The 24,894-nt window shown below is 40.5% G+C and overlaps 1 protein-coding gene across 10 annotated transcripts; it reads right to left on the minus strand.

Annotated features, from left to right (window-relative positions):
• Nucleotides 1–2,931: 2,931 nt before the first annotated feature.
• On the minus strand, nucleotides 2,932–24,716 carry si:dkey-237i9.8 (platelet endothelial cell adhesion molecule). Of its 10 annotated transcripts, none has more exons than XM_037259387.1 (16): nucleotides 24,582–24,716; nucleotides 24,456–24,491; nucleotides 23,865–24,146; nucleotides 23,559–23,782; nucleotides 13,722–13,767; nucleotides 13,211–13,483; nucleotides 12,272–12,550; nucleotides 11,171–11,449; nucleotides 10,563–10,664; nucleotides 10,417–10,447; nucleotides 7,899–7,978; nucleotides 6,087–6,140; nucleotides 5,750–5,839; nucleotides 5,248–5,304; nucleotides 4,370–4,392; nucleotides 2,932–3,189 (listed from the first exon to the last, which is right to left on the minus strand). In XM_037259387.1, exons 1-16 carry the CDS (start codon nucleotides 24,625–24,627, stop codon nucleotides 3,088–3,090), a joined length of 2,004 nt encoding a protein of 667 aa, XP_037115282.1. In that variant the 5' UTR covers nucleotides 24,628–24,716; the 3' UTR covers nucleotides 2,932–3,087. The 10 variants fall into 10 exon arrangements, 8 of the variants coding, with proteins under 8 accessions (XP_037115282.1, XP_037115262.1, XP_037115253.1 ...); XM_037259367.1 differs by lacking the exons at nucleotides 23,559–23,782; nucleotides 23,865–24,146; nucleotides 24,456–24,491 and adding exons at nucleotides 14,077–14,358; nucleotides 14,867–15,163; nucleotides 18,154–18,189 and having other exon boundaries at nucleotides 13,722–13,994; nucleotides 24,582–24,705; XM_037259358.1 differs by lacking the exons at nucleotides 23,559–23,782; nucleotides 23,865–24,146; nucleotides 24,456–24,491; nucleotides 24,582–24,716 and adding exons at nucleotides 14,077–14,358; nucleotides 14,867–15,163; nucleotides 18,154–18,189; nucleotides 18,280–18,561 and having other exon boundaries at nucleotides 13,722–13,994.
• Between the last annotated feature and the right edge of the window lie 178 nt (nucleotides 24,717–24,894).

A 24,894-nucleotide genomic window follows, 5' to 3' on the forward strand; every position in this document is an offset into this window, starting at 1 on the left:
TTATGCACGGCTTATTTTGTGCACCAGTAAAAAACATCGAAGTCTTGAATTTAATTTATTTTATTTTTTTTCACTAAAGAGGGGTTCAGTGAATGCACATATGAAACTGGTGGGGTTCGGTACCTCCAACAAGGTTAAGAACCACTGCTTTAGGAACGCTGGAAATTTTATAACCACCTCATTGACTTCAATGCCAGAGGTTGAAGAGCCCACCTCAGTCCCCAGATTCTGCTTCCTCAAAGGGAGGCATATTGCACTGCTCCCCCTCCTGAGATGCTGGATGGCGGACCAGAATTTCCTTGAATCATAGAGTGCATTTAATTGCTTATTTCTCATCTTTAGTTCTTTTTAATGCTTTTAAATGTTGTATTTTTAATAGTATCAATAAAGAACAATGAGTTACCTTGTGTACGCAATGCACTATGTAAATGAATGGCCTTGCTTTGCCTGGTGAATTGACAGCAGCTATTTAGCTCAGAAAGTACAATTATTTGAGGGAAAAGGACATGGATTTTAAAAAGCACACAAACACACGCACACAGAGCATCTGAATTGCTGTTTTGACCATCCCAATGACGTTACATCATTAAAGTTTAATGGGATTTTAACAAGTACGTTGGCAGAGTGTGTTGAGCGAGGCAGACCACGTTGAGTGCCCGGTGCAGTTGCCATGCCAACGCTAGCAGTACTGGCTCGTGTTAGCCTTGAAGTAATGAAGACATTCATGGGATATGGATTCAATGGGACATTCATTTGCATTAAGTATGAACATGACGCAAGTTTACAATCTATATACTGGTTCATCAAATTGCTGGTTGCTTGTTGGAAAAAGACAGATTTTGAGTTGGCCTTTAAAGATGTGACGTATACATATGTATTTATAGGATTTAAAAAAAAACCAATAGATATATATATTTTTTAAATACCATTAAAATATTGTTTTCAATGCCTTGCCCTAGGGCAGTATTTCCCAATTTTGGGTACTGAGCAAATTGGAGGCTTACGTGGAAAAATTGAAAAACCTGTGGCATAGCCACACCAAAATAACAACAGATGCGTATTAGCTCAAGTGTGTCATTAAAGCTTGTACTTTTTCAAGTACTATGTTCTACCAATCCACTAAGATAACATACTGCACACGTGTATCATTTTATTGTTAGGCAAGCAGGACAATCTGTGAACACATGCCCATGTTCACTTGCTGCCAAAAAATGGGACTTTACTATTCACAAGAGTACACGTTTGTGGGCACTGTTTTACACAATTTGAGCAGGCAGGGTAAGGACAGGTAATTAAATTTGTCAGACACTCATGGAAATGAATTAGAAATTGAGCCAACTCCAAAATGAGCTGAGGAAATTGTAAACTAGATTAATTTGCATAAATTGCCTAAACATTTGATCACTTTTTCAACAGCATATTTTTTTAAAATTTGATTTCCAAAAGAGTCAAAATGATGTCAAAACTCAAACCGGTGGTTGAAAACATGAATACAATTGAATCTTTCCTCTTTCATCTATAACCGCTTTGAATTATAAGGTATATGGAAGAATAGTTATGTTTGTATTATTGCCAATGTTTTGTGATGTGCTTTGTTGTATTATTTAATGTTACATGTTGTATAAAACGTGCTATGTTGCGAACAGCTGACAGCTGTTGCGAAAGCGCTATTGTATTGTATAAAAGGTATTAAAGGGCTCCAAAGGACAAATTAAGAACAATAGTGCTTTACCAGATAAAGTACAATATATTAGCCTGATTCTGTAAATCACTGTATGTAGTGTTCTTTTACCGCTAGATGACGCTGCAGGCCGCACACAATGAGGAAAGTCGTAGGATAATATGCCTTTCACGGATACAGTGAATCAATATAACAGTAAAAAATATAATACATTCAAAAAGCTTTAGTTTGAAAACTGGAATAAAGAGTACAATAGATTCATGAACGAGGCACCGAACGTACTAAGTAGTTCTTTTAGCCCCCCCACATTTTTATATTGGAAAAATAAAAAATAATATCAAGGCAATTTATTTGCTTCTCTTCCAATGGTTGGAGTAATACATAACATTTAATAAGGGGGATCCCTTAGAAACAGGAAAAATTCAAATATGTGGAAAAATATAAAAGAGAAAACAAAACAGAAAAACAGCGAATTCATCAATCCACGCGTTCCGAACTAAATATGCATGGTCGACTGTAGTTTTAAATTGTAATATCTTCATAATTACCACTAGGTGGCAGACATGTCTTAGTTGCGCTTACAGTGAGTCTTTATACTGCGCTGCACTACAACATGAATAGGCCTAATAATTAAGAATTTGAAATGATATGCAGGACATACATAGTCAATAGAAACCTTGATAATGTTAACATTTTGAGTGAGTTCATTTTTGTGAAAAAATGTACAAAATGAATTCTTGCATTTCATCTTTGATTTCTTGTTCAGCAGTTGCTGTCCTTGACTGGTATTTTTTTCATGAAAAATATTTTTTTGCCCGAGAAAATAAATTACACCGTGAAGTTATTTTGTCATTCAGGCAGTGGATCTTTAATACACGCAGTGAAAAATGTTATATCAAAAATGTATATTAAAAGCATGTATGCACATATTTTGTCCATGTTTAAAATAGCATTTCTGTCATGCACCTGGTCAGAAAGTGTGTGATTCTCTGTGGTCCCCTGGTAGCAATGATGAAAAATTGTGGCCCCCTCCATTATTTAAGTTACCCATCCATGAGTGTACCCAGTCTCTTGCCCAAAGTCAGCTGGGATCGGCTCCAGCTCACTCGTGACCCTAATGAGCAATATAGTAAACGAATGAATGGATATACGTATATTCAATATATAATTTATGGTTCAATTCACATAGTGAGGGAATGGCCCTCGAATACGCTAGCTACATCTTGACCATAAACAATGGCACAACACAGCAAAAATGACACATGCCTTTATTAATGAGCAAATATTTACAGCAGTCATTTATGTTGCTGATAGAAATGTCAGAGGGGCTACAAGAGGGCACCCAGTGCATTTATGACATGTGAGTGTCATGGAAAGAAAACCGTATGTGATGAATATTAGCCTGACTAATCCACTGGAACTGGCAGATCCTGGCAGTTGCTGTGCTCAACTGGATAGTGATTCATCTCATGTTGTTCACCATTCAGATCAGCGTATTCCACAGAACCCTGCACACAGTGCATCGTTCGGCGTTAAAGTTGATTCAAGGATGATCGCCTGGTCATATTTGCCCCTCAAAACACAGCATAACATTTTTATGTTAGGAGTAATGACTGTTACAACAAATGGAATCAAGTCGTTCAAGAACAGAGATGATAAAGCTGAGTCTGGCCTCAAGGTAATCTGACTGAGGCGCAACGCTGATCTTGGAGGCCGATAAGGAAGGAAACCCCAGCCCAAGCGGCTTTGTTCTTGTTTGGAAAATTTGACGGCGGTTTCCCTCTTGCTGTGGATCATCAGCCTGCTGAGGGTCACTGAAACAGGGAGGAACTGAAGCACGCCATGGAGTGGTATGTAGGAGGAGTAGTGGTAGGAAGACAATACCACAAATGAAATTATCTGCATAAAACTACACCTTAACTAAATATTTTATATTGAAAACAGGAATGGGGGAGAATGTATCACTCTTACTATAAATCATGGTGCACTAAATAAAATTCACTGGCCAAGGAGGTTATGACCACTTGTAGAACATGTTCAAGACAAGAGTTGTATCAAATATTTGATTTACAAAGACAATATTCAGTTTTGATCAATAATTAATAATGAACATAATCTGAAATCACTCTGCCATAACTGAGCATTATTACATTTGGAAAGGCTGAATATTTTCTACAGCTGTTGCCGTGGACATCATACTTTTTCATTCTGTGGCTTGCCATTGTATTTTACGCTATTTCACAAAATCATTCCAATAACTATTTAAAATTCCTCTTGATTAATTACCTGATAATTCTTATATAACAGGATTGGAAAACTAATTGAAAATGTACTACCACTCAATGTTTTGTTTTCTTCAACTAGAGTTTGAAGACCCTGTTAAGTGAATTAAAATATTTGAGGCTTAAAACATCATTCGTGTTTGAAATATGGAAAGACTGAGAACTAAGCGATGCTCAATTGTGGAACATATTTTCACCAGTTCAGTTTTCCTTACTCGTGTGTGTGTGTGTGTGTGTGTGTGCTTTCACCGGACATGCCCAATAAAAAACTGTCGCTAGTAGACTGTCCCAAAAATTATATCAATGTTTGTATAACTTCTGAGGGTGGTGGTTAAAACACTCAATGTTCGTAATTACGAGATCAATATTTATCCTGGTTGCATGGTTGTGATTGCAGGAAACTTACGTAGCCATGATGGTCATCGGCACCTACAGAAAAAAAGGTCATAGGTCAGGTTTATTGCATTTAGTGCTTTGTTCATCCTCTGACATCAGAGGGAGGCTACTCATCATGACTCATTTGACAGATGCGTGGACACGGCTGACTTAGCTGACTCATGTTTGTTTCAGGCAAACAGAACGCCATTTGGTTTTACCATTATCATTTCAAACCACAGTCTTATAAGAATGCAAAAATTCTTTAGTCACTGTTGAAAAGGAAGTCGTAGTGCATAGAGGGATGCTTGACAGCATACTGCATCTGGCTGCTGTATCAATAGCAGGAAGCTTCTTCCAGCAGTAACGGGAAATGGTGAGTTCGGTCACTTAGGTTGAACCTAACCCATCAGTAATACAACTCATTAATTCCATAATCCTGACTACACAAATCTTGCATAGAGCTCCAGAGCTAGAGCTTTTGTAACACAGTCCAGCCTTGTGCAATAAGGTTGCCCCTGACATCTTTTGACAGCTCTTGCCCAATGTTGGTAGAGAGACTGGAAGGTAAGACAATGATTTCCAGAACTGGTGGGCTTTACACACATGGTGAGATAAAATCAGTAGTAATGTTTGATTGTGTGCAGCTCTGTGCCAAATTACCACCCGCCAATCTGTAGGAGCCAGAATTTTGGCTGGAATGTAGTATAGAATTTCACTCAATAAAAGGCACAACATTTGAGATCTTTTAATTGTGTTTTTAAAGAGATGTTTTACTGGCTGATATTCTGGCCATTACCACAACCAATTAACGAGCAGAAATTTAGAGACTGTTATTAAAATGAGTAAACTTCAATATCAAACTGAACATTTTATTCCATGGGGTAACTTTAAAGACATCAAACTCACCATGCGGAGAGTTCTGGAGCTCGCTGTAAACTGTTTCTGTGCCTTTCTTTAGTGGTGCTGTTGATGTAAAAATCAACACATTAGCCTCTTTTGTCAACAAAAGGCAACGGGGTCGAGATAAGCAGTGTCTGATGTATAATTAACAAACGCAAAAATAGACAGTGGTGACATTCTACAGTGTTGAGCTCACAGGACATTCATGAAGAGTGGTTCCGTATCAGAGCCCCACTCAGCAATTAGCTCAACCCTTCCTGTTTATAGGATCTAGAAGAGTCTTGGAAATCCCACCAGTTATCCCAACAGTTCTAACTACCTGGAGATGTCTTGATTAGGGGTAATTAGGCCCCACCTAGGAAGTGTTACTCCCTTATCAACTAAGGAGATGTTTTTTTCAATAGGGAGATATGAAAGGGAGGAGAAATGAATGTCCAGAATGCACAAGGGATCATTTAAACGCATGATGGGTAGTGTGGGACAGAGAAAAGTGTGGTGGACTCCTTACCTCTGGAGGGGTCAGCTGGCTGAGGATGCACCACCTCAGTGTACTCCACATCAGGCTCATTGGACACCATGCTGCTTTCTTCATCATTTGCTGCATTGCAACATGAATAAAAAATTCATGGTGAGTAATCACAGTTGGCAAAGCTGCTTTGCTAGCCTAAACATGATCAGAAGCAAATACCTGTACCTACATTTAAAACCTAAATTCTGTATTTGTTCCTTAAAATTCTCATTCCAAAAAGTGTGCCACTTCAGCATCGCAACCTTTTCGAAACTAAATGTCTGCAGCTTCATTGTAATCAGGCCTCATAATGACAATAGTAAGCGGACATGCTCACCTGTTACAGGCGGCCGCTCACTCCACACGCTGATATCTACTCTCTCCACTTTCCCTGTATGGAAGAAATACATGCACAATGAAAAAATAAGTGTAGTTGGACTGAGTATCTGCTGCGGGGAGAACCTAGAAGGACATACAGCAACAGTTAATCAAAAGCCCAAATTACAGAGGTTTGAATATCACAGCAGTTTGTGAAGAAACATTAGAATTATTTTCCTGATTCATTTTCAGTTGCTAAAAGAGAAGAAATGTTGCAATCTACGAATAGCAGTCTTATAGTTAGTATTAAGCTTTTTTTTGTTAAAATAGTTCAAATTATAGCATGCTCTTAAAACAGTAAACTTTGGATAAATGATCTCTTTTAAAAAAAAATACTGAATTATTATTGTTAGAGAATTTAGGAACATCTGAATGTGTTAACTTCTCCAGCTCACTATTATGCATTAAATTATGAATCCAAAACTGCTTATCCCCAGATGGTAATGTTATCTCAAGTCGCTTAAAAAGGTTTATGAGATTAATTTCCCCTGCATGCTACGCACATTCAAACTAACAAAAGCTGTTTTGTGTCAACATAGGAAGTTTAGCGCAGAGTCCATTGTTTCACTCTGTAAAGGAAGTCACTGCATGCATTCCTTTAGGGGGAATAAATAAAGTTAGCATGAAGACTGTTGGGAGTTTTGCCACGGTCTTGTGCGTATGACTTTTTGTCGGACATAATTCATAGTGGAAAAAAAAACAAAAAACCCTTAGACGTGTTTTTCCAAATTGATTTAGTGTCACACATGCAACACCTCCAGCAAAATGAATGGGGATGACACGCATCTAAATAGAACCAATTCATTTATTCTAAAAGGACTTGAGCAAAGTCAAGGAATCAACCAAAATATACACACACAAATGTCCTATGATAGTGATAAAGGGATCTGAAAAACAAACAGTCATCAACGATGTTCAAACATACAAAAGCTAAAGTCATAACATTGCAAAAACATGCACCCGCCGACACATGGCATACAAAGAAACACAGGACAAAGACAGTGATGTTAAATAAAAATAAAAAAATAGAGAAAACTCAAAGGCCATCTCAATTGCAGGGGGAGGGGAGAGGGAGCAGCAGGAGGCGAGTCATTTCTCTTGTAACACATCCTTCTATGTGAAAAAACGTGGGGGACAAAAAAAGCTTCCTTTTTTGGGGCGAATCTTCAAACATTTTTTTAAGGGGCTCCCCGTCCCTTGCAAAGCAGGATATCTCTACACTGTGGCTGGAATACTGAAGCTGCTCCTGTTGCTGATGTCAGTGGGAAGCGACAGCGCGCATAGCTCGTGTCCCATTGGTCACCCTCCCCTCCATGCCATCATAGTGTGCCGCTCCGTCTGGAACAAGATGATAACGGGCGCTCTAAACAGTTTGCAACACTTGACAATGTAATTCACCAGTATTCAAACTCTAAGCAGCATCTTCCTGCTAGTCCAGACACTCCCCCCTCCATACAACAAACCATTCCTGTTTTGGTTGCCTCAGGAATTCACAGAGCGACAATGTACATGCAAAATGTCTGAGACTAAACACTCTCACGTGACACTACCAAGATATCATGGACAAAACAGATGTTTATATTCAACAATGCTCGTCAAGTTACAACAACGTGACCCCTGCATGCATATTAGATCATGGATGATGAAGTGAGGATGGATCGCAATGGCTCCCACACACAACATGCTATGAAAGGACTAGTGGTTGGAGGAATGACTGATGAAGACAGCCGGTGGATCACAAGAAAAAAAGTAAATAAAAAAAATAATCTACCTGGGGCTGCATTATTAACCTCTGTGTCGTGGGTTAGAATCACTGTTAAAGAGTCATCTGATTTAGGGCTCGAAGGCTTTCTGAGAAATGGTGAGAATAAAGTCAACTGGACGAAATCCAACACATGAAGTCTACAAAATATCAGATGACTAGAGATTTTGTGTTTTAAATTTAGCCCAAAAAAAAATCTTACTAACTTACTTCAATTCATAGGTTGGACATTTTTCAGGGTTAAATGAACGAATACTGAATTGCTGAGTTGTGACTCAAGTGGTCATAATGGAAGTAATAGCAATCTCTCAATGGACTCAACCAAGCAGGACATCAAGCAGGGCGTTATCCGACAATTTTCTGATGCCGGTTCTGATCCAGTGACGACATCTTGGGTGATCCAATTACAAATAGACAGTTCTGAGTATTTTTTTTTTTTTAATGGTGATAAATACATTATTTTCATTAAGAAACTCCTAAATGATTGAGCTATTTCAAACGGTTCCTGGAGTAATCTTTAATGCTCTTATTAATTTTAATTCCTGTAAAATAAAAATACTAATCCAATGTGGATATTTCAATGATAAATAATTCTAGTACGCCAGAGAAATGTTTGATTTTGCTGATTGCAATCGTGGAAACTCTGGTTCTAGAAAACGTCACCATTACGAGACAACTCCCTCTGTGACTGAGACAGTTTGGCCTGACTCGTCTGTTCGTACAATGAGAGGAAGTGGAGGCATTATCAAGATGTAATATTCAGTCTGTGTTTTGTACTCATAAAAAAAACTGCACATCTCAACAAAACGTATCAGTTGTGAGACTATTTCGAAAGAATAACCACGACATTACACAGAATATATGGTACATACGGCAATGACATGACCAAGTCATGGATGTCACTCCAAAATCTCTGAAAAGACGAGAAGAAAACTGGTCAGGGAGGCTGACAAAGGTTTTAGAGCAACATTTAAGGAGCTGCTGGAATTTGGGCAAAGTCCTACAACAATTTCCTTTGGATGTGTGGATTGTGGGGTAGAGTGGCAATACAGAAGCTAAGCATCATATTGCCAAAACATACGGGCAACCTCCCAAAAGCAAGTGAAGTAATGTTTTATGAAGTGATGAAACCAAGGGTGATGTTTCTGGCCATGTTTCCATCATATATGTTTGACATAAAAACGAAAAGGAAGTCAAGCTTACTTCCATTGTAATAGATTGAGCTTAACAGGGCTTTGAGAACTGCAGCTCTAACTGTGACTTAATGTGAGTAGGCTTTGTTGTTTCTGTTTATAACTTTTGATTTTGTGGCGCTTTATATATCTACCTGAGTTTAGGGCATCTGACGGTCATGGTTGACCCTTACCTGACCTTTGCTGTTTGGACTTTTTTAAGTTTCTGATAAAAGGAGCCTTGGACTCTTTGTTTGAATTTGTGTGGTTCACCTTTTGTGACAGTGTTTTGTTATTTTAGATGTAGTCTTGGTTTATATATATTGTCTTATAGTTTACTGATTAAACACGAGCATACCTGTGACCCCCATGAGTTTAATTGTTTCAGATAATAGATGGATAGATGTTCTAAAATCACCTGTCCGTCCATCCGTCCGTCCGTCCGTCCGTCCGTCCATCCATCCATCCATCCATCCATCCATCCATCCATCCATCCATCCATCCATCCATCCATCCATTCATTTTCTGAACAACTTATTTTCTTGGGCGTCACAAGTGAGACAGCCTATCCGGGCTGACTCTGGTTATTACCTTGGACTGGTTGCCAGTCAATTACTTGGCACATATAAAGCAACCATTTTTTTTTTTACATTTACACAATTTAGAGTCTTGGACCTATCAAGCATTATTTTGGAATTTGAGACAAAGTACTTGAAGAAAACTTGAATTCACGGGTAGAACATGCAAACTCTACATAGATCGGCTGGAGATGAGATTTGAAACCCAAACCTCTGTACTGTGTGCTAAACACAGTACACTGCGATGCTCTGCTATACAACAATAATGTAAAATCCCCAATAACAACATACCTTTGTAGCTTCTGTGTTGCCACTTGTTTATGTTAACTAAGCTGGGTTCCGTAACTTAACTTAAATCCAATAGATAACCTGTGGGATGATCTGAAGAGGGGAAACCAGAAGTGTGCCTGTATTTGGAGCTCTTTGACAAATATGAATAAGGAATATCCACCTGATCGGCTCCTACCCAAAAAGTGTCCATATTCCATATTAAGAGTGGAAAGAGTTTAGAAATTGTTCATCTTGTTCATCTGTAGATACCTAAGTGATTGTGACAACAGCACATCTTTAAGTTGGATCTTCTGCATTTTTGATGTTATCACGCCTGTGTTCAGAGCTGTCTAAATTGTTTGGGTCACCCAAGATGTAAGCTTTTGGCTCGCCAGCTCACCTCTTAGCCTCAGTCTCAGCCAACCGAACAATACCCATACACCGTGACTAACGCCGCTATATACCATCTGTCATATTCAGAGGAAGCAAGTAGTGGAGCCAACTCACACTGACAATTCAGCAGCTGCTTCCCTTTTACCTATAATAAGAGAGGAGATGTGAGAAGAGCAGGAGGAAGTGGGTGGGAGAAGGTTGCCTCACACGTAGTCAAACTAAGGAGGTGTGAGTTGCTGCAGGATTGTAGGTGTTTCTACCTCTCTTGGACCTGAAGCACAGCACAATCACCACCACCAGCACAGACACCATCAGCAGACAGAAGCCCACAATAACCGCTTTCTTCCAGAGGGCTAAGCGCACTGCCGAAAGAGAGAGACAGTACAGTCAAATGACGAATGAAGTTTGTGTCATCAATGAAAAGAAAGTATGCTTCTTGAGTATTGTCTAGATCCCTTTTAGCAAGGCACTGATTTGTCACGTTGCTTTCTGGTGAGTGTTTTGTTTCTTATTTAGGTGCACATTTTGTCAAATAAACTCTGTAAACCTTCTCAAGTCTGTCACGTTTGCGTTGGGGTCCAATCATTCGCAATTTGGAAAAATGTTGATGCCATTGAGGTCGAGCCCTCTGGCTCTGTGAGGTAGAATTTAAAATGTGATCGCTCAAAGATGGGTTAGCAATTACCATGACGCAAAAGCAAAATACTGAATGGTAAAAATGGATAGACAGTTAGTAGTGATTTACAGTAAGAGGCTGCTAACTCAAAACTAAAACAAAACTAAAACAAACAACACCACCAGCTCACAATAGCATTGATTAAGCTATTTTATTCTTATCCAGCATGTGAATAAACATCCAAGTCCTCACCTTCTATGGTGACTGGTGCACTGCGGACCACATTGTTGGCGTGATTGATGGCCTCACAGTAGTAGGTGCCAGTGTCACCTTTGGCCAGAGCTTGAATCTGGTAGTCTGTATTGTTCTTGTCTGAGGTGGTGGTAAAGATCGGGTTGTTGCTGCCGTCTCGATACCACTTAAAGGTGATGGGCGGGGTGCCTTTCACACCACAGATCAGGAAGAGATGATCTCCCTCTGCAATTTCCGGCAAGACGGGGATGACCGTGAGGGTCGGATGAGACAGAGGTACTGTGGAGGAAAAGCCAGAGGAGGGCTGTTATGCAAATAGTTACCTCGCTATGCCACAAACAGCCATTTTTCGTGGGGAGCAACCCTCTTTGCTCGAAACGCAGTGCGCTATGGGATTTTGGTCATTATTTTCCGCTGCTTTTAAATTTTGTCATGGTGTATCTATTTGTCACAGGCCGTGTGGAGAAGGATATACGGAGGGTTAGGGGAACACATGCAAGTCGTCCCACTATAAATCACCACCAAAATTTGACAAACCCTTACAATCTGTCAGGTTTATTTGCTTTCACTCCATTTTACTATGGCCAACTAGGTTTCTAATCTGTACTCTGACTACCGTGCCATCTTTTTGTGATGATTCAAATTTCTCGCCAGTCAAGACTGATTGTGTTTGATTGTCCCGTTACCCCACGTTCTCTCAAGACATCTTATTTTGTCCATCGTGTCCCGAAATGGGGCTGTAAATGTAGCATAATTGATACCCACAAAAAAGGCTTGTAATTGCCTATAGATGGCATAAGATGATGACAAAACACTTTTGGTTAATATTAGACAAAGCTATGTCCTGAATAGAAGATTTTCCCCTGAATATATCGTGCTTGTCAGCAAGTCAGCAAAAAATAAATTCTTATGACATAAAATAATAAAGTAAAATCAATTTGACATGGCTTGTGCCTGAGCAATAACAAAAAGCAGGCAATAGGTGAGCTAGTCAAAGAAAAATGGAGGCAGGATCCCCCCCAAAATCTGCGCATGTGAATTTGAAAATGTTCTCTGTATAGTAAATATAGAATATACAAACTTGATGTGTCAGATATTTACCAACAACAGTAGCCTCCAATCTTTTGCTGAGTGGCGGTTCCTTCGGACTGTTCATGGCCTCACACATCAACTTGTTGATTTCATCAGGCTGGTGGATGGTGACGGTGAACAGAGCCTGTTCAAAAGGCATTTTGACACTGGCTGTGCTCAGAATCTCGTAGTCTTTCAGTAAAGTGTAGTTTATGGGCAGGCTGCCGATGTCCGACTGACACAGGACCTTAATTGGACGTCCCAACACCGCTCTGCCAACCACCGTGATCCTTGGTGTTGATACAGTTACTGAAATGGGCAACCACAACAAATGGTAAATTGACTGCACTTATTTAGAGTTTTATCGACACCGTATGGTGCCCTAAATACTTATAGAATCCCTCACGTCCACTCATTCACAGGAACAAACTTGGAAATTGACGATAATAGATCATTAGATGAGATATTGCATAGATTGATCATTAACAATTTGTAACACCTGCAATACACTATCAAATATATTCATGGTGGTGTGTATGCGTGTATTACATTCTACATTGTGGGTGTGCTGACTAAGAGGCCTGGTGAACTCTGAACTGGTCGCCAGCCAAGTGCAGGGCACCATATCACAAATCATGAATAGCTGGTCAATATAGATAGTAGGCCAGAAATGGTTCTGGATTGTGGTTTGGTTGGTTTAAAATATACCAGTATCCTTTAAAATTGTGTGTGTGTGTGTGTGTGTGGGGGGGGGGATTCTGAAATTGTCAAAGGAATGGCAGTCATTTTCAAAATATAACAAAACTGAAATGAATATATACGTGTTATGTATGTTTTAATATGTTATGTGGGGTAATTTACTTAAATTAATATACATATACTTGAATATACTAGTATACAATATATACATAGATTGTGTAATTAATTCTGTGGAGTGCTATGTAATAAACGTGGTAAAAAAATGCTCACCTTTAGGAATGACAGTCAAAGGTTTGCTATATTTCCTGATGCCCTTGGCTTGAGCGATGCAAGTGTAGTTGAATTCGTAGAGCAGAGCTTTGCCAGAAAACACGCCGGAGCTCTTTGGGAGCAGGAGACTCTCTGGCGGATCCAAACTATAAGTTAACTCGTCCCTGTGGAGCCTCTCTGAAGCGAAGCTGTCACTTCTGCAGCTCAGTGTCATGTGGTCTCTTTGAAAGACTTCGCTTGGTGACATTGAGAGCGTAGGCACTGAAAACAGCTCTGTGGATGCAGTCACAAAATGTAGGCATTGACATCTGTTCACACCTTACATTATATTTTGACTTCAAGGTCACAGGGAGGGCTGGTCAGAGACTGCGGGAGGCCCGGATGTGGCCCCTGGGGCCGTACTTTGCCCAGGTCTATTCTAACCACCCGATTTCTGCGGTTACCTGGCATTGACATCATACTGTGAATCCTAAAATGAAGAATGTACAACCATGCAGAACAAGATACGTACCAGTCACCAAAATCTTTTTTGTATCAACCTTCACAACATTTCCCATCTCCAGTCTACACTCGAACTCCTCAGAGTCCTTAGCCAAGGCGATCATGCTGTGGTTGACATTGGTGTCCCCCCTGCTGAGAAGCTGGGTCCCGCGACTCAGGTAGAGGTGAACGTTTCCGTGCATGTCGGGCATGAGGTTTCTGATGGTGCACGTGATGTCAATTGTGTCTCCTTCATAGATATTGCTGTAAGGGAAAATCTCCAAAACTGGCGTAATGGAAAGTTCTGTGGAAACAAGACCAACCAGTGTGAACAAATTCTTTATGTTTACCAACGTCAATGAATTACACTACATTATTTTCCGTACCTCTGACCGAAATGGTGACAGTGTTGCTTTTGTCCGACCTGAAGGAATTCGGTGTCACCAGGACGGTGTAGGCACAGTACATCTTGTGGATGCCAACAGTGTTGAAGCGAAGCTTGACTTCAGACAGGTTGGAGTTGACCCTATCCTCTAGGATCTCCTTGGCATCATCATAGAAATAGAAAATGATCGAACCCGTTTCTCCTGGCGCTGTGCATCTGGCTGTTAACTCCTCCCCCTCACTGACAACAGCGTTGTTCAAATGAAGCAGGGGTGCAGACAAGCCTGTTGAGTGAGCAAACATATATAATATATAACCAAAATTATTTCATTTATGTCATGATTTTCAACCACATTGATCAGTAACATTTCTTGGAATCGTGTTCATGGTAACATTACACGTTAACAGCCACTTGTTGCTCAGCACTCCATTATAACTGACCAATGAAAATAAAATAAATAAAGAAATAAATAAAGAAATAAATCCCCCCACTCACATTAAAACTCAAAAAGTACAAAGATCATCAAGTTAAAGAATTGAGAAGTTTATATGATTTGTCCCAAAATAACTGGTTAGTTCCATTCTTCTTTTTTTGTTTTGCTAATCAGAGAAATCAAGAATCGGGATCCAATCGAAGAACTGTAATCGTCTAAATTCAAAAGATGCCCAACCCTAATTTTTACACACTATTTTTTGCAGTTTAACTGTTGCTTTGTGTTAAATCTTGGAAACATATTAGAAGGAGAGAAAAACTGCCTGGATCAAAATAAATTTGTGTCTGGATGCACTTACCCGTGACTGTGAGTTTCTTGGCCTCACTGGTCACCTGCTTGCCTTTGATGTTGATCTTACACTTGTATTTGCCCGCGTTGGACACGCGGGCATCAGGAAGGCGGTACAGGAGATCACCAGAGCTGCTGGTTGTCTTTGTGTACACGGTGACGCCATCCTTGAAGATTGTGTATTCGCGACTCAGCAGCCCTGTGCCTGAGCTGCTGACCAATGCCTGACAGCGCACAGTCACATTGGTGCCCCGCGTCACATCGGACCCGGGCTCAAGAGATATACTGATGTCCCTTATAGTGAACACTGTAGGGTGGGGTTCAAAACATGTTAGCAGTTGTGAATTATGAAGAGGCCGTAATTGTGATTTTGAATGAATATATTTAGGGCTAATACATTTGTATTTTCTTCCTTCAGACGGGAAGTGACAAGTTGCCCAAAAGAGAACTATTCATAGAAAATATTTTCTGTTTTCAAATGATTCAAATCAGACATTTAGGAAACAAAATCTTTTGCACCATTCTAAATGATGCTGGTAACTTCAAGCAAACAAATGAACTTTGAAATTTAGATCAATTTAAAACACAGCTGTAATGTGAAAGGCCATAAATTTATCAAAATACCAAAAATCTTGAATAAAAACAAAAAGGTGCAATGAATGACTAGTCTTTCGTAACGCCTATAAGTCTTTAGTCTCTTTCACTTGTCAGTTCCAGCTGATCACACTCAAAAGTGAAAGAAAAGTTCAACTAACTTTTCATCAGTGAGCATTTTCATCAGCATTAAAAGAATTCTTTTGACAGCACTCACTGGCTCGGCTAAGTTTCCCAACAATGGCAAAGTCCAAGGAAATTAGCGAAGAACAAATATGGAAAACGAAGACAATATGGGAAAGCCTCGTGGAGCTATTGTGAAACAATGTGACGGAAATTAGTCGGGAGCCTACAATGAAATGAAACCTGCTGGAACACCAGTGTTTCTGGCCACAGTGAGGGGAGCTTTTCATCACCATGGACTGAGAGCTTAGCGACCATAAAAGAAGCTTCTGCTCTGAAATCAACACCTTCAAGCTCGATTGAAATTTGTAGATGCTATCATGAACAAGGAAAACAAAGCCAAAACAGTCAGATGAGGTTGGACTCTGGTCGCAATGACAAGAAGTCTGTTTAGAGAAATCAAGGTGAACTGTCAAGCATGGTTGTGGTAGGTTTGCTGCCGGTGGTGCTAGTGCACGGCACAAAGCAGATGGAGTGATGAAGAAAGTGAACCTCCAGATTCTTCAAATTCACCTCAAGGTGAACTTTGGACAGTCGCAAGACGACATTGATCCCAAACTCACTTGCCCATGCCAGAACTTTGCTGATGGCTCCAAAAAGCATCAAGTTGCTGTGAAATTTGCAAGGGCCATTTAAGCAAATACATCTGGGCCTGTATGGTGCGTACAGGTGCATTTCAATTAATGAGGATATTGCGGGGAAACAACTTATATCAGTACTTGAATCAAAAAAATTAAATTAATATTTCCTTGATATGGTTTTTGAAATTGAGACCTACAATACATCTTGGGTAATGATGAATGCGAAAGCCTACCGGTTTGATAAAAATCTGATTAATGCGAAAGCCTACCAGTTTGATAGACTTCTGAAATAACAAATCTGTTCAAACTGATTTGAATAATGTTATATGTTATGAGATTCATGGCAAGAAACTCCTACGATAAATATTATATCATCAGCCTCAACAATAGCAGTCATATTTCGCCTATTTTTTTTTTTTGCCTTCAACATCCCCTTAGGATGCTGGCCATCTCTGCTAAAATCAGCCAAATCCTTGATTTAACATCTAATCCAGGGGTATGAAACTCATTTTTGTCACGTGCTGCATCATCATAATTTCCATCAAAGGGCCATTATGACTATCAACGCCTTATACAGAATAGACTGTACAACAAACTGATGAATAACTAGTTTCGAGACGAGTAAAAACTGTTCAGATACCTAAAAAAAAATGCTAGCAATATTTCACATTTTTAAAAGTGAAGACAATTTGTAATTGTTGCATTGTCACATGAAGTTTAAAAGTGTAGACAATTCATCATTTCTCTATTGACGTTGATTGAAGTCAATGCACAATTTGTCTTTGCGGGCCACATAAAATGGTGTGGCGGGCCATATAAGGCATTGAGTTTGACACCTATGATCTAATTTCTACCTCCCTTGAAACGAAATGGATAAATATCACAATTATTCAGAATTAGTTTTAGTTATTCGTGTTATCTTAAAAAAATACCACCCTGAAACAAAATTGATAAATATCGCAATTAATCAGAATTTGTTTTAGTTACTTGTGTTTTCTGAAAAAAAGAGGGTGACAATATGCAACTATTACATCTCTCCCAGTGATCAGATTTCTACAAAATAATTGCCCATCACTGTGATAGAATATGTCCGTGAGCTACTCATGTGATGTCAGTGTCCGCGGGCACCACGTAGATGACCCTTAGGGTAAGGATTCACCACACAGAGCAATATTTCATTAAAAAATAGAAATTTCACCATCTCAAGAACTTTGAACAATGAAACCATAAAACATATTTAAAAAAAATACTACTGGGAACATACTGGAATAGCTTTTCTAATTCAAATTCATCAAGGTGCACTTGTACATCCAGTACTTAAGTTTATCCGTAGAATTTTGACCCAAGCAGCAACGGTTCACGCCCCCCCAATCTCTCCTAAGACGGGAGTTCCAACAAAAACAGCAGGTACAAACCAAACAAGTCAGCTCTGCTAACAGTCTGTCAGAGCCAAACAAGGCTGTCCGTCACATCACAATATCATACGAGAGCCTCATTCCCAGGAGGTCCTGATAAAAGCTCACCTGATGAGGACCGAGTCAAATGTTCCATCAGTGAGAGAACAAAGTGTGTGTGACAATGCCGGCTGACGTGTTCCCAAAGACTGTACTGGTCAACTTTTCCACCACGCCACACACTACACCCAGAGCTGTGATAACAAACTTTCTCACTAACTCACATTAAACCTGTATTGACTTAGTGGATGACCACACAACTCAATGTCATGTACAGCTTTTGGTTGTGATTGTAATGCAAATTAAGAATTTAAGAACATTTTTCAGCTGTTTGCCCAAGATGTGTCACATGACTACTAAACCAGTGACATCCACAAGACCTACAGTATATGCAGATGACCATAAAATCACACTGACATAAAAATAGAAAGAGATATATTTTTGATGTTTAAAAAATGTCTCCCAGTGTAATGTACAGTACTTACTGGTCTGTGCGTTGGTCCCTCTCCATGGATGGAGATCTTGGAACAAGAATAAAAAGCACCTGATTAGATATCAGTCAATGAATTTTCTCCTCCAAGAAAAACTCCAAAGCGATAAGACAAGCTTACAGTTAGATACGAGCGTGCAGCTTAACAGGAGCAGAAAGCGGCCCATGGCGTCTGAGGAGCTCTTCAATGATCCCGCTGTGGCCGACGGTCCTAGACCCGAATGGCCTCGATGGGTGCTGGCGTGTAGTTGGTGGGCGGGGTGGCACGAAGGTGGCGCTCTACCTCAGCCAGCAGCGGTTATCGTTCCCAGCAGCCAGCGGCTTGGCTTAATTTGACAGGAAGCCAGTGTTGTTTCCTCAGGATGTCCACGCTGGTTCACTTTGTGCTGCTGTGGAATGTCCTCTGGACTTGTGTGCGTGTTTGTAGAATGACAGTCATAATAATGTTTGACCATGTTATAAGTGCAGGAGTCAGGCCTTTGCCCTTTTTGATTGGCTGTGAGGGTTTGAGCAGGTAAAAAGAACAACAGAAGGCAGATACGCAGACATTCTTTGTGTTGCTTCCTGAAATCAACTTTGTGCGCCACTGAACCTTCTTACTGGCGTAAATCTAAGCATAGATGAGTGGCCAAGACTTCAGTCCGGTCTTGCGATCCGGGAGCAGTACATCTTTTTTTTCCGGCATTTGGGGAAAATACAAAGATCTCAGTTAAAGCCTTTAGAAAATCTATTGTATAAGTGACTGGATGTGGCTTTGGTAGTAACTTGAATTTGAGAGATTGAGACTGATTTAATGCATGTTTTCATTTCCAAACCCATGTTATCAATTTTTTTTTTTTGTTGAAGCTAAAACTAATTTCATGAAAGATGTGGAAGCGGTTGTTATTGGAATGGCATTCATTCTTCGGTGCCCTCATCGGAATTCCTCAGTGGTCAAGACAATGTAGCACATTAATGAATCTCTGAGGTCCTGCAAGTGGCCAAACATACCAGGACAATGAAAAACGTGTTTTATTTTACACTATTGTATTTTCCTCCCATTGGTTGAACATGACCCTGTGACCCATGCAAGGATAGTGTTGGATTAATGTACATGTCATCATGCTCTTCTGAATACAGTGTCTGTAAAAAGTGGTTCAATTATACTAAATATTTTTTCACATGATTTTATTGTGCTCACCAACTTTTTAGTGTTAAAAACAGTCCATATCCAGCCAAAGGTGTCACGCGTCAGGGCCAGCCGCACCTAAGGGCCGCAGAATATCATTTTGTGCAGTCAACAAGAGGGCAACGTCCAATAATATATTTGGTTTATTTCACCTCCCACCAGACAAGAACAACAACAACAGGCAGAAGTCACAGAGACAAATCTGACCGTTTTTGACTGTTCCTTTTACATTACTTAAGTCTCTTGGTTTCTGGACTAAAATCTTAAAACTTGATGCAAGAACTTTGCGAGCAAAACCCCCATGCCAAAACTATAGCGGCTGACTGTGTATGTGTGTGTGTTTGTGAAAAGAGCTCATTGACGGATTCTATGTTCACCTCCATTCCACACGACCATTCCTTCTCAGTCTTAAAGCAAAGCTTGGCGTGTCTAGTGAGAAAGATTGAAAATGAAATTGAAAGGAGGAGGGACAACCAACTGTGTGTGACAGTGTTTGAAACTAAGGCTTTCACATTTCCTTTCCACCCAGCTCAGCCAGACCAAGGCACACAAAATACAAGCGGAGTTAAAACAGCATTGTGAAACAAAGAGAAAAATGATCAACTAAAAACAAAAGCAAAGCTCAAGCCCCCATGAAGAGGCACATTGTTGGTCATCCTTTGGATACCAAACGTAGGTGCTCTTCTGTCATCTGAGGCGGTTGAGATTTAACCGCTGCTGTGCTGAGGGTGTGAACAGCAGGGCAGCGTAAGTGGTATTGAATTTTTTAATATAAGGAAAACATATTTGTTTCGACTGTGTAATTAAAACACACTGTTTAGTGTATGCTGTTTAGAAGGGAGAGCTAACAACTGGCTTTCCATGGGCGTCTTGTGCTCAAACAACACAATGAAAAAGTGTTCAGTACAAACGCATCCGCCCCTCACACCACATGGTTAATATCACACATGCGCACGCGCACGCCCACACACCCACCCACACACACACACACACACACACGTACACAAAGTACTTACATTTCTTGGTTTTTATTTTATTAATAGTGTACAAATTCCTTTGTTCAGTTGGGAATAAAGCTCACATAAAAAATATTTTGTGCTTGGTCAAGTGCTTCTATCGACCTGGCCACATACGTATAATAGTACTCCTAATACTACTACTACTACGAATAATAATAATACCACCACTACTGCTATTAGTACTACTACTATTAGTACCTCCTACTACGTACTACTACTAATAAGTATCATAAGAATAAGAAGGTACAGAAAATGGATGGATGGATGGATGGATGGATGGATGGATGGATGGATGGATGGATGATGATATATCGGCAGCCAACACTGAAATGGGTGGGTGGATGTACAACATGATGTATACCCCAATCCACTGACTCTTTCAAAACTGGACTTAAAACTCACCTCTTTCCCTTAGCATTTCCGTAATTTCTCTCATATCTTGGTTGTCGTCCAGTTGTTTTAAACTTGTCCTTGTTTTGTTTTCTTGTTTTTTATCTGCCATGTAGCACTTTGAGATTCCCCCAAATGTAAAGTGCGTTATAAATATAATTTATTATTATTATTATTATTATACACTCTGAATTCATAAAGTGGGTGGGATTTTTGGTAGTGAAAGTGGCTGTTGGAGGGGCTTGGGTTTGTTGGAGATGGATGCTGGTGTGTTATCTGAGCCTCTTCTCAACTGAGTAGATGGACATATAGAAATCATTGCTCCCCACTGCCAGGTGAGGCTGAAGGAAGACAAAGCAAAGGAGACAATCACCACTGTGCAACATGGCAAAAACCATCATCGTGCGATACATCATTGCAAGGGATTAGACTCCCCATGAAACAGGATTTGGTGTGCAGCATGATGAATAGGTCTCTTCAAACCACTAATTCAAACGGCGCAAAACCTTCATTGTCAATTCTTGAATAAAACACCTGGTATGAATTTTGCCCATCATCTCTTTGTGTACCTGGAGATGTGGATGTGTTCAGAATGAACCAGTCACATTCAAACTTGTGTTTTGTAGGAATCATTTCAAATGCCTTTATATATCCCCAGATATTCTAATAGGCTTTTCCTGACATTAGTTCTAGCTCTAAGCTGAAGCCTGAGAGTTTGGTTCTAACATTGACGTGCATGATGTTGCCACCACAACACATTGTTCTTTTGTTCATGAGGAGTGTCAGGGTTAGTTGAGTTCACTCTGTTTTATGATGGCTAGCTTTCTCAGCTACACTGTGACTACCCTGGCATATTTTTGGGTGATGATTTAAAATTTGCACGGGGCATCCACGGCAATCAAGACTGATTGCGTTTGCTTATTCCTGGGCTTTCCTGGGGTTCACATTTTTTAGCATCTAACTCACCTCGGGGTCCTGAAGTGTCAGGGTGCGGTTGCTGGGGGCTGGTGGCAGTGGACTGTCTGTTGTTGAATCACAGTTTTCTAGCGAGCAAAGTGATGGTTTAGCTATTCTGCCCGTGAGACCTCTATGTCTGCAGCCGCAGGATTGCCAACTGTCTGCGAAGCTGGCAAGGCTGAAGAGTGCTGGCGGTCAAGGACTGGTACCTGGATGGTTAACGACAGAAACACAAGGCAGGTAGGGCGAAGAAAAGCAACAGCGCACGAGCTAAGTCTGGTGGAGGCAGGTAGCGGACGGGATAGACAAAGAGACAGAGAGGGCTTGGAGTGCGGGGTTTAAATTGAGTGGCTAACAAGCTGGGAACAGGTGTGGTGCAATCATTGTTAGTGTTGCTGACAGGACGGGAGGGGCAGGAGGGATGAGCTGTCCAGGGTCCTGGTCATGCAGATACACAACACCAACTTTGTACTTTGTGAGGTCTTGTATGCCCGTCCACATCTTCCTGGGATTGTCGTTGCAGTGCTCTTCAGTTTTCTTTGGGCCAGGTCATTATTATCGTTGTTTGTGGCTTAGTTTTCCACCGAAGCGGGGAATATGTGGGTGTGAGGGACAAGTATGTACGTGGTCAGAGCCAGCGAGGAGGAGGGACGCTGTGGTTTTATATGCATGTTTAAGGTTGGAACAAACATAACCTAATGTTTTTCCACACTTTACATTATATTTTGACTGGCACAGTTCACATATTGGACGAATTTAGGAAGCAGACTGTAAACACAGTTGATTTAAGTCGCCGGCAACAAAAAGACGCCATCGGTGTGCGAGTTTGTTTAGGGTAGCGATCAATCATAGAAGCCAAAGTTCACTCTGAAATCAAAAAGCTGAAAAGTTTGAAAAGAAAATCGAGATTTTCAGGATTTTTGAATTGTCATCGGCTCTGTATCCCAGTGGGGTTTTTCCTTCCCTATTCCGATCGGTGGCAAAATCACATCTCCACATTCCATATCAAATCCAGAGCAAACAGAACTAAGCACCATTACAGAGAAGACAGTGACTCAAACAATCACAATTCCCTGGCGTGTTTTGCCTTTTCCTGAATGATTTTGGATTGGTGAAGAACAAGGACGTGAGAGGTGAGAAGAAATTTGTTTTTCTCTTCTACTCCCTTACAATGGTCCAAATAGATAGTGGGCTGGAAATGGTTCTGGGCTGTGGTTTGGACACCACTGGTATATTTGATCTAACTGCTACTAGACAAATAACAGCATTCTTTAAAATTGTGGATTTTTGTTTTTCTTCTGAAATTGTAGAAGCTAGGCTTCAAAATATAATAACAACGAAGGGGCTATTATGTTGTCATATTTTATGGGGATCAATTAACTAAATATAATATACGTATACTAAAATAAAATATACATTTTGTATTCAATTCTATGGCATGCTGTGTAATATACGATAGAAACTTGCATGCTCACCTTCAGGAATGACGGTCAAAGGTTTGCTATATTTCCTGATGCCCTTGGCTTGGGCGATGCAAGTATAGTTGAATTCGTGATGCAGAGCTTTGCTAACAAAGACGGCGGTGCTCTTTGGAATCACGTGAATCTCTGGCGAATCCAAACTATAAGTCAACTCGTCCCTGTGGAGCCTCTATGAAGCGAAGCTGTCACTTCTGCAGCTCAGCGTCATGAGGTCCCTTTGAAAGACTTCGCTTGGAGACATTGAGAGTGTAGGCACTGAAAACAGCTCTGTGGATGCAGTCAAAAAATTTAGGCATTAACATCTGTCCACACCTTACATTATATTTTGACTTCAAGGTCACAGTGAGGGCCGATCAGTGTGGCCCCTGCGGCCGTACATTCCCATCTCCAGTCTGCACTCGAACTCCTCAGAGTCCTTGGCCAAGGCGATCATGCTGTGGTTGACATTGGTGTCCCCACTGCTGAGAAGCTGGGTCCCACCGCTCAGGTAGAGGTGAACATTTCCGTGCATGCCGGGCATGAGGTTTCTGATGGTGCACATGTCAATTGTGTCTTCTTCATAGATATTGCTGTAAGGGAAAATCTTCAAAACTGGCGCAATGGGAAGTTCTGGGGAAACAAGACAAACCAGTGTGAACAAATTCTTTATGTTTATCAACGTGATTGAATTACACTACATTATTTGCCGTACCTCTGACTGAAATGGTGACAGCGTTGCTTTTGTCCGACCTGAAGGAATTCGGTGTCACCAGGACGGTGTAGGCACAGTACACCTTGTGGATGCCAACAGAGTTGAAGTGAAGCTTGACTTCGGACAAGTTGGAGTTGACACTATCCTCTAGGATCTCCTTGGCATCATCATAGAAGTAGAAAATGATAGAACCCGGTTCTCCCGGCGCTGTGCATCTGGCTGTTACCTCCACCCCCTCACTCACGACAGTGTTGTTCAAATGAAGCAGGGGTGCAGACAAACCTATTGAGTGAGCAAACGTATACAATATACAATCGATATTATTTCGTTTATGTCATGATTTTCTTAATCACTAACATTTCTTGGAATCTTGTTCATGGTCACATCACGTTAACAGACAGTTGTTGCTCGGCACTAAATTATAACTGACCAATTTAACAAACAAACAAACAAATAAATAAATACATTTGCCCCCACTCACAGTTAGGCTCACAAAAATTAAAGATCATCAAGTTAAAGGACAGAGAAAAGACATTTAAAAGACATTAAAAGATTTAAAAGACATCTCCCAGTGTAATGTACAGTACTTACTGGACTGTGCGTTGGTCCCTCTCCATGGATGGAGATCTTGGAACAAGAATAAAAACCACCTGATTAGACATCAGTCAATGAATTTTCTCCTCCAAGAAGAATTCCAAAGCGATAAGACAAGCTCACAGTCAGATACGAGCGTGCAGCTTAACAGGAGCAGAAAGCGGCCCATGGCGTCTGAGGAGCTCTTCAATGATCCCGCTGTGGCCGACGGTTCTCGACCCAAATGGCCTCAATGGGTGCTGGGGTGTAGTTGGTGGGCAGGGTGGCATGAAGGTGGCACTCTACCTTAGCTGGCAGCGGTTATCGTTCCCAGCAGCCAGCGGCTTGTCTTTATTTGACAGGAAGCCAGTGTGGTTTCCTCAGGATGTCTACACCTTTACAAAGACTATTGTATAAGTGACTGGATGTGCTTTTGGTAATAACTTGAATTTGACAG

The sequence above is a fragment of the Syngnathus acus genome, chromosome 1, assembly GCF_901709675.1.
Source record: "Syngnathus acus chromosome 1, fSynAcu1.2, whole genome shotgun sequence".
In the NCBI taxonomy this organism is placed as follows: Eukaryota; Metazoa; Chordata; class Actinopteri; order Syngnathiformes; family Syngnathidae; genus Syngnathus; species Syngnathus acus.

Excerpts from the sequence above, each read along its gene's own strand:
- si:dkey-237i9.8 (XM_037259367.1), bottom strand. The coding sequence starts at position 24,627 with ATGGGCCGCTTTCTGCTCCTGTTAAGCTGCACGCTCGTATCTGACT. Across the intron at positions 15,164-18,153 it reads AGGGACCAACGCACAGACCA|TGTTCACTATAAGGGACATC; the intron begins GTAAGTACTGTA and ends CCCACCCTACAG. Across the intron at positions 13,995-14,076 it reads TGTCACCATTTCGGTCAGAG|AACTTTCCATTACGCCAGTT; the intron begins GTACGGAAAATA and ends TTGTTTCCACAG.